At 39.7% G+C, this 13,528-nt stretch overlaps 1 protein-coding gene across 1 annotated transcript; it reads left to right on the top strand.

Moving 5' to 3' along the window:
* The first annotated feature begins 3,081 nt into the window (after positions 1–3,081).
* On the top strand, positions 3,082–9,940 carry LOC120799304 (homeobox protein Mohawk-like). The gene is made up of 6 exons (XM_040144379.1): positions 3,082–3,311; positions 3,682–3,841; positions 3,967–4,120; positions 4,306–4,644; positions 9,273–9,306; positions 9,601–9,940. The coding sequence occupies exons 1-6, from the start codon at positions 3,082–3,084 to the stop codon at positions 9,938–9,940; spliced, it is 1,257 nt and encodes a 418-aa protein (XP_040000313.1).
* The last annotated feature ends 3,588 nt before the right edge of the window (positions 9,941–13,528 follow it).

Below are 13,528 nucleotides of genomic sequence, written 5' to 3'. Positions count from 1 at the left end.
TCAAACATTACACACAAGTATGATGTCAATTGGTCTCAGATAATTTGGCTCAATCATGTTACTGTCTATTGGAAGTATGTAAAAATAAATATGACCGATTTTAAACAATATTTTCATCTTTGCATGAGATACTCATAACTTTTGAAACAACCAACACACTAAAGCACATGCTTAAAGTATATGGGAGTTAATTAAACAGACCTACAGTTAAGAAGGAAGAGGAAACGGTTTTTAGTTCATTACAGAGTACTTTAAATTGAAAGCGTCATCTACTGATTTCTCTTTGCTTATATTAAGGTCTTAAGGTATTAAGACACATTAAAGTCAAAATATGAACTTTGGAAAGTCAGGAATAACTCAATCTGCCTCTTAAAAATAACAATTTGAATTCATAAACAATAAACTGCATCTTCGCTCAATTCAATACACTCAGGCATTATTTCGTTACAGTCTTAATTGGTCTGGTATGATCAGAAAGTTATAGTGGCTAATGTTAGCTGAGGTTAGCGAACGTAAGATATTAACGGCTAACTAACATTGATGGTGTTTTTTGACTTTATGACTCTTCAATAATTGTTCACCTGTTAACCTACATATTAGCATGTCACAGAAAAAAATTTCAATGGTTTTATTGCAAAAGTAAATTAAGATGTAAACGCACAGTTTTTTTGCCACTTGGAGGCATCACAATAAGTTGTATACCCAATATTTACATATTATCAGCTTATAAAGTTATTATAGTGAAACTCTTCGGAAACAGTTGCTTATTTTCATGTCCAGCTTACATGGTGCAACACCAGCATTCATTTGGAGTCATGTTTCTGACTACATGAAAAATGTATTAACTCTTCTTTTAGCTCTGTTTTTGCTTTACACCAACTTCTGAGGCAAAGGTCTGGTTCTTTAGTTGATAAATGCTCGACTATGTTCACCAGCTACTCACTAAATTTGTCAGTTTTCTGTTTGGTAGTATACAGTTGGTTTGCTAAAAATAGCTGCCAGCTGTGGTGGAAATGTGGTTGATGAGACAAGTGAGAGTGAACCAAAACATTACAGTTGCAGGCTGTAAAACCAAAACAGGTAGCTAAAAGACGCTAAAACTTTTCGAAGAGCTGAGAGGAGAGTGACAGTGATAATTCTCTGTGGTTTTGTCACTATGAATAACACCTTTCGCGTTACACATTGCCATGTGATCCATTGTTAATATGATAACATATATAAGTGCAGCTTTAAAGCAATCTTGGGCATTATGCTTTGAATATATCAATTGGCCATAGTGGCTTCTGTTCAGCAAAAGTTGCAAAGCATGTATAGCAGCAGCATGTAACAGCATGAAAAGCATTATTAATAATCCTTAATTTGAATCTACAAAATTAGAATTACTAAATTATAATTAATGTAATATGGTAGTTTGGCTTTAGTTACTTCTTCAGGATATTTAAGGATACAAAAAGCAATTTCTCCAATACACTTTGCTAAATGTTTGGCCCTTTGCATAGGCCTGGAATTTGTGAACCTGCAAGACACACACAAACACAAACACACACACACACACACACACACACACACACACACACACACACACACACACACACAAGTTCCAAACTATCCAAACAAAAAGAAAAAATCTATTTCCTTGCACTGCGTTTTTTCAAGGTCTCCTGGCTGCCGAATGTAGGTGTGTTCCCAGCTAATATCAACAGTTGAGTCGGTGAACAGATCACAGAGGGACAGGAGTAAATGGTGTGTGATAGCATGTAGCATTTTTCGACCGCTGCTGAGGAATGTGAGCAAGGAATTTACTGCACCTAACGGGGATGCTTCTGGTCCATGTGTTTTTCAGCTTTGAAACCATTGAAACTGAGTCTCCCCAATGATACTGCTGAATTATGAACAGGGATGAGAGTTATGAAGTCCTCTAATATGTTTAACGGTTGAACAAGTGCTGCTCAGATTTGAGCCATAACCATCAAAAGTTTAAAGTCTAGGCAGGAAAAACACGTTTTATCACAGATGCTTGCTTAAAGACTATTAAGTTATGATTGTGCGTGGCAAGGTCATTAGTGTAAACAGTCTTACATAAGAGTGTTAAGATGTCAAGAGTAAAAACATACGTGGATGACAGCTAAAGCTCAACCATTGAGTCAACATGTTGTGATCCAGTTACACTAATGACAATGCTAATCTTCTGTCAGACTTAGTTTTCATAATTGTTCACAGTCCCTTTTACTCCAAAATGGAGACCAAAATTGACAAACATGAGCATTATTGTTGGATTACCCCTGTTCACACTGCACAGAGGAAAAGATGCACAATTCTGACACACCAACGCACATGCTAACTCACTTAAAGACCCAAAAATCTATGAATTACACATGCAACACTGGCTGAGGATTGTACAGGCGAAGCTCAATTTCATTTTCCACTGTTTGTGTTGTCTTCATAATGAGCCAATTTGTACTGAGGAGGATTCACTGCCTAACACGAGGCACAGTTTGGTGGTTTTGCTAGTTATTAGCTACCGTGTAATTACACCCCTAAATTTCCAGAATCCCCTGGTAAAACATATATTATTATTTGCTGACACGATTTTTGGTAAAACCACAAGATCCACGAGAATCGTATACCTCATGTAGAAAATATGAGAGCATGTCAAACTACTTAACACAGGCAGCAGTCACACCAGACAGAATCTCACTTGTAAATCTAATGACCGCATTTGCTGATATTCTTACATGTACAAAATTTTCTACATATCGTCGGGTGTTGCACTGCTGCTGCTCTGCAGGCTTTTCCTCGCAGAACTCAAAGTGATTGGACGGCGGGAGGGCCAATAGGCAGCAGAGCAGCAGGTTATTTGAACTCTCCTCACACAGCTCAACTAAACCAGACAACATCCTCTGACTTGTCAAACATTATTCTCTCATAAGAGTCTGTCATCATCTCCCCACTCAGTCACAGCACCCGTGGGCACAGAAAAAAGAGCAAGGGACCCCTTTTAACTTTTTTTAAAATTACCTTTACATCAAGTGTATCGAGGATGGGAACCTACCGCTTCTGTTTACATCTGGAATTCTACTGATGCACCTGTTGACTGGGGACAAGTCTGCATGCTCAAGAATGGACAAAGTTGCTGCGATGAAGTCTGATACTCTGCTTCATTTGGAGGACAACAGAAGAGCAGAGGAGAGGAGCAGGTTGAACTGTGTAGACTTACCTCAGACCAGTTTAACAGACGGACGGAGCACAAACCTGCTGCAATGCCAGGACACCACTGGAAACAGCTCTACTATCCAGTACAGAAGATATGGGTATGACCCTATTTGTGTTGGAAATATACGCTTATAGTAAAAACGGTTGGTTGTATTGTATTTTGTATTTCAGTTAAATGTATATATCTTAAAGCAGTTATACTTAAAATCTGGTATAAAGATGAAGATAATTCACTAACTTGCCATGATGTCTTGCTAAAATTTTGTTTTTACTCTGCCTTAACTCACATAGTTGAAGAGTTCTTAGGAGATTTACCATAGTAAATCAATTGCATGATTTTGTGTAACCACACAGAGACTGATTACAGGAAGAGTTTGCAAGTTGCGTGACATAGCAATGTCATATTCTAAAAAGAGGGGACTTTAGGTGGATTTGGTGCATTCATTAGGTCATTCCTGAATCCTCCAGGTCTCGTCTGGGTGGGGTCAAAGTTCGCCACAAGAGACAGGTGCTGCAGGACATGGCCCGACCCCTGAAACATTGGCTGTACAAACACCGGGACAACCCTTACCCCACCAAGACTGAGAAGGTCCTGCTGGCTCTGGGCTCACATATGACATTAGTACAGGTGAGACAAGCTTGTGCAAAAAAAAAAAAATGCAGTGATGGAGGAATGAAGGGAAAGTGCCTTCAGCAATGTGTTGATATTGAATTTTGTGAGCCAGTGTCCTGTAACAAGGTGCATCTGTGCAGGTTTCCAACTGGTTTGCAAATGCCCGGCGGAGGCTGAAAAACACAGTGAGACAGCCAGACCTTAGCTGGGCCCTGAGGATCAAACTTTATAATAAATACATCCAGGGAAATGCCGAAAGGCTGAGTGTATGCAGCGATGACAGCGACTCAGATGGTGAGGGCTCTAGTATCCTTCTATAGAGTATTTAAGTAACTGCTTTTGCTCTTTTTTAGATGTTACTGTCCTTCAACAAAAGTGCAAACTAAAACAGCAGTATTTATCATAGTTTGTAAGATCTTTAATATTCATATGAATCATTTAAACCTTAAAAAAGCTGTGCTTTGTTTCTTTTGATGCAGAAGAAGTGTGCCCCTTACAAACTCCTATAAGCCAGTCCAACTTTGGCAGGTCGTCTTCCCACAAGAGCGCGCTCGAGAAACAGAGTACTGTCCTCGCCATGGCTGACTCCCCCAACAGTGACGAAAGCACGTCGCCTCCTTCCAAATACAAGAGCGGTTTACTGAATCGGTATCTGAACGACACCCTGCGTCACATGATGGCAGCGAAGGCTGATGGGGTCACCTCGTCCCGCAATAGGAGGAGTCACTCTGAGTCGTTCAGCTCGAACGAATGTGACCGAGATGTTGTCTCTCCGGCCTCGTCCTACGAAACGGAGACCAACTTTGTCTACCACATGGGTGAGAGATAACTTTTAGCTCTGTAGCGGAAAACAGTTTACACCAAAGTCTGAGCTCAGTATGTGGGAAAATGTCATAATCTACACACTTGTGGTGGTGTTACATGTGTAACATCATATAATGGCAACCCAGTATTCTGCGTAAAATCAAGACAATTTAAGCAATCAAATTAAACGCTGATATATATAAATATATCCCCTGTACACAGAAATCATTTAAGGATCTTCCTTGTTAATTGCAGATTTATGTTGAGTTGGAGGTAAAAAGACAGTTTAACTACCCCGTTTCTCCTCAGTTCATTTTTAACACTCCACAGTGCACAGTAAAATAGAGGCGAACGAAAGGAACTTCCACATGGCTCCTCGGAGCTCCCTGACATTAATAAATATCTGGCATTTCCCCAAAAGTCAGAAGCTCAATGAGATTCAGTTATAAAGTTACAGCGAAACTGGGAAGGATTGTGACACCTGGGTGCTCTTTAAGACCTGTAGGGAACTGTATGGGCCCTCAAATCCACTAGTGCACGGGAGCCAAAGCCTCTACAAACATCACTAATAAAGACTCATGCAGATGCTGAAATCCCTCATTTTATAACTGGATAGAGTTCGTGCTGGCTGCCGCTGCACACCGCAAATATCATTTCCATATACTAGAATGTGCCATTTGTTCCGCCTCAGCTTCTTGCCATGGTGGAAATGTCCAGTCCAGTCTCAAGGACAATTACAGAATGTCTGAGACTTTATTCTTCCCAGGGTGAGAAGTGGAAACCTCAGCTGACAGGGTGAAATGGAGCAGTCTGTCAGTAAAGCACTGAAGACGTCTCGTAGAGTGACTGTGAGGGCTGCCACTCACCTGTGAGACAACACAGAGCGAGATCACTGATAGCCATCTGGCTTTTCCCGTCAGTGTTTGAGGGTGTAGCTTTGTTGCCTTGACCCATTTGCCCTTTGGCAGTCTGCTTCTCCCTCTGTTACTTTCCTACTCTAAATAAATTTAATTTACATTACATTATAAGAGTTGTGAAAAGAATTTTGAAATCATTCCTACTCTTTAGCACATGTCATAGTTTCACTCTAAAATTAAACAAAGCATACGTTAAATTCCCTTCTACGTAGTGCCCTGGCAAAAAAGAAAAGTAAAGCCTATTCCAGTCTAAAGCAAGTTCTTTAATGGTTATTTTTATACTCTGTGACGAGGCTTAATTGACAGTTAACTTGAATAATTTGAGGATAATTCATAATCTAAACAGGATAGTGTATTTACAGGAATAGTAAACCAGTGAAATGCTACATCATGTAAAGTAATGTATAATAACTTGCCTAAACTATTAAACAATTACAGTATAATTTTACAAACATTTTAATTATTGTTTACATAAATTTAACAGTGGTAATACAAAGATTCTCATTTACCTCATTCATTGTAAAGAGAGACACTTTGAGAAAGCAGTAAGTGTACCACTCTCATGATTGTACGCTAAATAGGAAGCTAGCATCACAAGCCAGTTAGCTTAGCACCAAGACTGAAAACAGGGGGAAACAAAGGTAACTAAAATCTGCCTTTCAGCACCTGTAAACATGACATATTGCAGTTTTACAAGAGGTCATGCGCTAAGCTAGCTATTTTTTGGCCGGGAGCAGTAACTTCCTTTTACACTTTGCTTATGAATCAAACTCTTTAACCGAGACACAGTGACTTTCTTTTTTACTTGTTTCTTTAAACCGTAGTCCTTAATCTATACAAAAAGTGGAATGCAAAAACGACGAGGTGTGGTCCTATAGGAAGTCCCCGAACAAGGCAGGCTAGCTGTGTCCCTCTACAGTAATTCCAGTCTTTGTGCTGAGCTAAGATAACGGTCTGCCGCATTAGCGTCTGATTTGCCGTACGGATATAGGAGTGGTATCACTTTTCGCATCTAAGTCTACACAAGAAAGCATACAATATTTCCCAAAATGGTGAACTATTCCTTCCAACATTTCATTACTCTTTTACTTCTATTCATATTTCTTTTGGAGTATTTTGGGGGTTTCTCGTTGTCATCATACACAACACTGTAGAAATGTCCGTGCAAACTTTTAATGAATCCCTGCTGGTCGTGTTAGGAGTGTTTGCAACCCAGTACGGCTCCTCCGTGGAGGTGAAGTGGAAAGTCAGCCTGCCAGATTCATTACAGGCACCAACCCCATTAACACGTTTACACTCCACCCGGAAGACGGCTAAGGCAGTCGCTAAACCTCAAGGGATGGACTAATAAGTGATGCCATGACACTCTGTCTTACAATGACACTTTAAACATATAAGTCTTATGGAATAGTATATGTTAGTGATGTGACTATTTACTGTACAGGAATGTGATGATGCTCACACCATATAATGTGGGACCCCCACCAAGTTCAGTATTTCCCTTAAAAAGGCTAGAGAGCCATAAATGTGACTAGAATCGAAAACATATCTGGACAAACACCGTGCTGCCTTTTCCACCCATTTTGTTTCAAATGAAAACATGCATGCTGAGAGGGGAGTCTCGTTCGCAAATACATCTCCACATTGAGGAAATAAGGTGTTACATGATTTTTCCTTTCAGGGTACAGTTGTTTTCCAGTGTGGATCCCAATGGCACACCTGTAAGAATGACTGAAAGTCATTGACTTTGGGGCATGAGGGGATTTAAACTCATATCGTGGGAGGACACCCGAGACTTAAATCCACTCATGTAGTCATCATTTCTTTGTGAGCGAGATACACGAGGCAGGACTTATTGTAGTAATATACAGCTAAATCCCATAATATACACAAAATACTTTTAATATGAATTCAAACTTATTCACTTTCTTGCGGAGCGTTAGATGAGAAGATCAATAGTTCTTTCTTATCTGTCCGTTAAATATCAAGCCGGAGCCAGGAGACCATTAGCTTAGCGTATCACAAAGACTGGAAGCAGGGAATCAGCTAGCCTGGCTCAGTCCGAAGGGGAAAATAAAGTTCACTAATTAACACGTTCATCTTGTTTATTTAATCTGTACAAAAACCAAAGTATGAAAACAACTAGTTGCGGTTTGACAGGGGATTATGTGCTGGACTGCTTTTTTATTATTATTATAATTATTTTTCTTTTTTAGGTCAGAAAAAATGAGTTTCAAACATTTTGATTTGAGGTGCTGTTAGGCAAACTTTTGTTAGCTTCAGACAGAGACGAGCTAGCCGTTTCCCATTTCCAGTCTTTTCTGCTTACCTAAGCTACCCAGCTTCAGCCTGTAGCATCATATTTGCCGTACAAACATGAAATAATAAGTTTATGTCCCAAAATGTTCCTTATTTACAAATAAATGAGGTTAGATGTAAGCTCTAAAATGAAATTACAGTATACTGCACCGCTGCACCACCCAATGTAACATCAAAAAAGCACTGAGCAACTTCATTATCCCCTGTAAAAAATTTGTTGAAACTGCTGTAAATTTGAAACTCAGCAGAGGTAAAACAATGTTTTTTCGTGGAAATAAATGCAACAGAGGTACAGAAGCAATTTCTTGGCAAAACGTTTTATGGCTAAAGAGAGAAATGCTCAGGGACAGTCAGTAGCAAAAAAGCATAAAACAGCAAAATGATTTACTATCAACAAGCAGTTGCTTTTGGCTCCAGGCTGGCTGAAGAAATCAGAGACGGGGGGGCGCCGGTTTGGGCTGTTAGCATTGAAAGACTATGTTTCACAGTGGGCCTCTAATTTCTCTGCCTATTGCTCTCTGAAGAAAAATTGCTTTTGACCAGCTTCTATCTACTCCAAAGAAAAAAGGCAATACTCCAGAACTTAAATGGAAAATATGCTCTATATATAATGCACACTTATGCACAGACCATAAAACGAAACTGTGCAAGCTATATAATATTACACCAAAGTCCTATTTATCCTGCTCCTGCCTCTGAAATAGCCAGAGATGCTGTAGTTTTATTGCAAGTTATTGTGAGAAATGCCGTCCTTTCTCTCTTCCACAGATGTAGTGGGGTTCTCAGTTTCTCTTTCATAAGACACTCTCTTGCCTGTTGGTATTAATAATTTAGTGCTCAGGCCTTGGTCAGAAAGTCTTGGAAAAGAAATGACACACTATAGACTAACTTTTACAGGTGCTAGCAGAGCTTTCAAAACCTCAGAACATAGCGTCTGTCCTCAAGACACGATGCAGATATCAGATATTTTTCCCTCACAGAAGCTCAAGAGAAAACCCACATTGCATTTGTTTTGGCTAGAGTAGCTGAGCTCAGGCAGACTGGCGCACGTCACTGAGCCAAACCTTTCTGCCACTGTAAAACACATCCAGAGAGACATACAGGACAGGTAGGAACTGTATACACGGATGTACTGATATCCAGAGATCCACAAGCTTGCAACTGGGATGCACAAACACACACTAAACCCACCCATATGCACAATTTCCCCTTAATACAAACATAAATACTCACACACATGTTTTAGATTAAAATCATTCACACATTAATATTATGTATCACTAACATACAGACATGTAGCCGATTCCAAACACTGATTGTCCTGTAAATATCCTCTGTTTGCAATTTAACTGCGATCAAGTAAACTGATTCATGGCACTTTTACATGTTTTTCTTCTCTTTTGCAGATACAATGGAATATACATCAAGTAAATGTGACAGGTAAGTGTAATTATTCATTGCTCAATCCAAAATCAAATAAGCTTTTTGCACTTTTCAACTTGAAAAATAAGACTACTTATAATCTTCCTTGGCCCTTGTTCTTGAAATTGAACCACAACCTTTAATTCATGCGTATTATTCTGGCTTTATATCATGAGGAGATATCCAAGCAAATGGACAATGTCTGCTCTGGATTTGTAAAACTGCTCTTCAGATGATTCTTTTCGGTTGAATTCGGGTAAGAGGTGAGATGATATTCCACTTCATGCAGCTGTTTCTTTAATATATTCACAGGGACCAGCAGCAGGACCGAGGCCAGCAGATACAAGATGACCAAGGCTGGCGGGAGATCCACGCCGCCGTGGCTCTGACCAACTTGGCCCAGGGTCAGAGCCACACAGGAGGCCAGAGCATCGTCAAGGTGCCGATCGCTGCCACAGGGCAGAGCTGCACCCGGGAGCCCTTCTCCCTAACACGAACCACTATCATAGACAGGATGTGTGTTACAGAACCCACCTCTGCACTGAGGCAGAGCAGCACCGTCGGGCCCGCTCTCACCAGCCGCATCATCCAGAAGTCCTCTCATATCTCTGAGGTCCAGACTGTCAAAGTGGCCCTGGCAAACAGTGTGTAGGCATTAAACATGAGTGCCTGGTCTAAGCACATTGTTCCATATAGGAGTATCAGATGCTTGTGTACCTTGCAATATTTGTACAGCCCCTATTATTTTGTAATGCTAATAAACTTTGACATTTTCAATCATTTTTACATTGTAAAATAGAAAAACTAACCTAACACAGTTGAATTTTTCTGCTGTTTTTCCTTTGTTCCTGAAGTCCTCCTGTTGCCCTCTGTTGCAGTAAGTTATATTAACTTCAATGAGACTGGATTATCATCCAATGCTAAAGTTTAACAGCAGCTATTTGAATAAACCCAATGTGAAATCTCTTGACCAGTCGTTTGCTTTTGGCTGAAGCTGTAGTTACGTTTTACTGAACTGTATTTAGTGGTCGTTTTCATGTGTGCAGTTATGGGTCTCACCATCCATTATACCCTTTCAAATTTCTTTTTAAAAGCTTGTAATATGGGCAGAAGGGTGGCATAGTGGACTGAGTGGGAAGACAGTTTTCAAGCAGAGCGCAGGGGTTAAAGCTCCTCCGAAGAGCATTGATGCAGGTTAAATAGGATTCACACCGACAGTTGGACATGAGCTATCTCTAACAACAGTTGAAGCACGTCAGTAAATCAGCAGGAGACGTCAATGAAACACCATGGACAAGGCTGAAAACTCAGTGAACCTGTTACAGTTTTTTGATACAAAGTTAAAACAGCTATAATCAATATTTTTATATTAATAATGGATCAAATGGCTACGTTTGCTGTGAAAGAAATCGCTTGTAGTGATGAATCCACAGCGAATAATCACAGGGTTCTGCGATTCCCCTCAGCTTTGCTGCGCTTTATAAAGTTTTTTTCGTCTCATTGTTTCAGTGTTCCAACAGGCACCTGTAACTGTTTTCAGTGAAAACGCTCTAAAAACCAGCTCTGGGTTGGCTTTCCAATACCAAACAGGCGGACAGACAAAGTGAGCAACTAGTTGGTGAACAGAGTGAAGCATTTAGCTGCAGCTAGGTGTTTCCCTCAGGGATTAGATAGTGGAGACCAAAAACACCACTAAAAGGAGAGTTAATGTTGGACTTCGCCAGAAACACGACTCAAACTGGATGCTAATGTTGTTCTGTGTCTTCTGAATGTCTAAATAGGAAACTGTTTCTAAAAAGGTTGCCGCATCAACTTAAAAAGGGTTTGTCAGTATTTACAGCTACTTTCCGCTGATTTTGTGGCGGAGAACCCAATGATTGTATACTGTAGGTGGCAGTAACGCGCCAAATGCTGCCACATCTGCCATTAAACCCAAAGAAGAAGGAGAAGAGCAAGGTTGAGGGAACATAGTGCAATGGTCATTTATTTTGAGCTAGCCTACGTGGAGCAAGGTTAGCAAAGTTATTGCAGCAATTGTTTACATCACTTTATGCTAAAACATGAGAAAAGATACCGCACCAGTCAAACACCTGGACATTCCTAGTAGTTAACATTAGCTGCTAGTTGTGGCTTTCTAAAGAAACATCACATCAGAACAAATGATTGAAAATCGAAAATATTTTCATTTTGATGAAAAAGTTAAAAAACTCAAACATGGCCAGATTTTTGACTGGTACTGCACGATTACGAAGTCAAGTCACTAGAGCTAAAAGAAGAGTTAATACTAGACTGTAATTTGTCAGATTGCTAGAAATACAGCTCCAAATGAATGCTAACATCTCTCTGTGTCTGCAGGATGTCTAAAGATGCAACTGTTTGCTAATAAGTCCATCAACTTTAAAGGTTAATATGTTAGTGTTGTATTTAACCCCACCCCCCAAAACATCATTATAAGTGAAGCAGCTGGCTGTTTTGTTATTTATGTTAAAACATTATTTTCATGCCAAATAAGCTTTCAGGAATTTTCTGACCTCAGTATAGGGGCAACTGCCAAAAACTTCAAATACTGGAAATATAGAGGACACATTAAGCCTCAGAAGAATGTCTGGTACTCTCCCTCTGTGGGGAGATTTGTGGTGAGCGTACTGTTCCGTCTAGGGACACTCTGACACCAAACATAAGCTTGTAATCACACATTGCCCTTTGAGACTACTTCACAAAACATGATTAACAGAATTTTTCCACTTGTGCCCTGGTTTTGGTCTGTTTTTTTGACATTTTCTGCAACGAATGATTTCAGTCTTGCATGTATGACAGGCTTGTCATCAACAAAGCATTATGGAAAGAGTTCCTCACTCCTGTTTCCAAGGTAAACCTGCTTTTGATTAGGTGGGCTTTTACACAACATGGAAACTAAATGGCAGCTCTCAAACGGCAATTAAACACTAGTTAGTCTTGAGTGACGGCATCTTGAGGCTGTCGTTTATTTCAGTCTGAAACAATACAAACGTTACTTGACTATAACTCTAGCAAACGTCATTCAATGTTAAGGCAGATATCAGTTGAAGATATTGCTGTATATGATTCAAACAGATGCACAGCAAAAGCCACGGGGAAAAGTACAGGGCTAAAAGCAGGGAAAAGGGTCAATCAACAGAACTTTAAACAAGAAAATAGAATTTCAAACAAACAGCAACGATACATCAAATATAGAAAGGAAGGAACAAAGCTCTCAGGAATGCTCTCATATTATAATTGTGAGAAATGCCTTAAATAAGCCAGTGGGACATTGTATGGACCATAACACCACACAGAAACTGCAAAAATAAATCTGGAAAAAATAAGCTTACAGGACCAGTTTGAGACCAAATGCATACAGGCAAAATAACAGTGAGCTCAGGTGAATTAATGAGCACATTTTATTGCAAGAGCTCTCAACACTGTAAACCTCATACTTGTACCTCTGGAAATTATGGTCCAGGTCAGCCATGCAAAGACAAAGATAGGTTTGGTTGCAGAAAATCCTATAAGACGAAGATGATTACTTGGTTCCATTTCCATGTAAAGAGGGGAAAAAAAGAAACCTTGAAATCAATTCATTCGAAAGCATCTATATATCTTTAAGCATAGAATTTGATGGACATCACCATCAAATGAATACTAATTGGGCTAACAGCAAGAATAAACTGTTGTCAGCGACTGGGGTCCATGTGAGATGTCTTCTTTGGGAGCATTCACAGTGTTCTGGTGCATAATCAGGGACGTGTAATGGAGGCCAACGCACTCCACATGACAAGTCTCTTCCACGACCATCCTCAATCAAAGTGATGTGGTATGCATTTAATAAAGCTTGCAAACATACTGTATGTGACTTACAGAAGATTTTGTACTTTAACTTTGAAGCTACATCGACGTTTACAGCTCACATAGCATAAGCAGGACAAGCGTTTTCCTGGAAGTAAATGACTGAAGAGACTTCCATATTGATTATGATTAATCATTTTGAATAAAATCTGACAAGCTATGTACTGTAACCTACAAATTGTTATAGGCACTACACTATTAACCTGATGCTTTAATGTACAACAGGGTCACTGTTGCCAAGAAGAGAAACTCAAACCAGACATGTACTTGTATGACATACGTTCACTTGGCATAGTTAAGTTAATTTAAAATACTATACTTCCTTAGACAAGAGGCTATTTTGCATGATCCTTTCATTAATGTTTTAAACAGAAAG

Source organism: Xiphias gladius, chromosome 14 (genome assembly GCF_016859285.1).
Source record: "Xiphias gladius isolate SHS-SW01 ecotype Sanya breed wild chromosome 14, ASM1685928v1, whole genome shotgun sequence".
NCBI lineage: Eukaryota > Metazoa > Chordata > Actinopteri > Istiophoriformes > Xiphiidae > Xiphias > Xiphias gladius.
The sequence above is the reverse complement of the archived record's forward strand: the minus strand, read 5'-3'. Positions and strand labels throughout refer to the sequence as shown.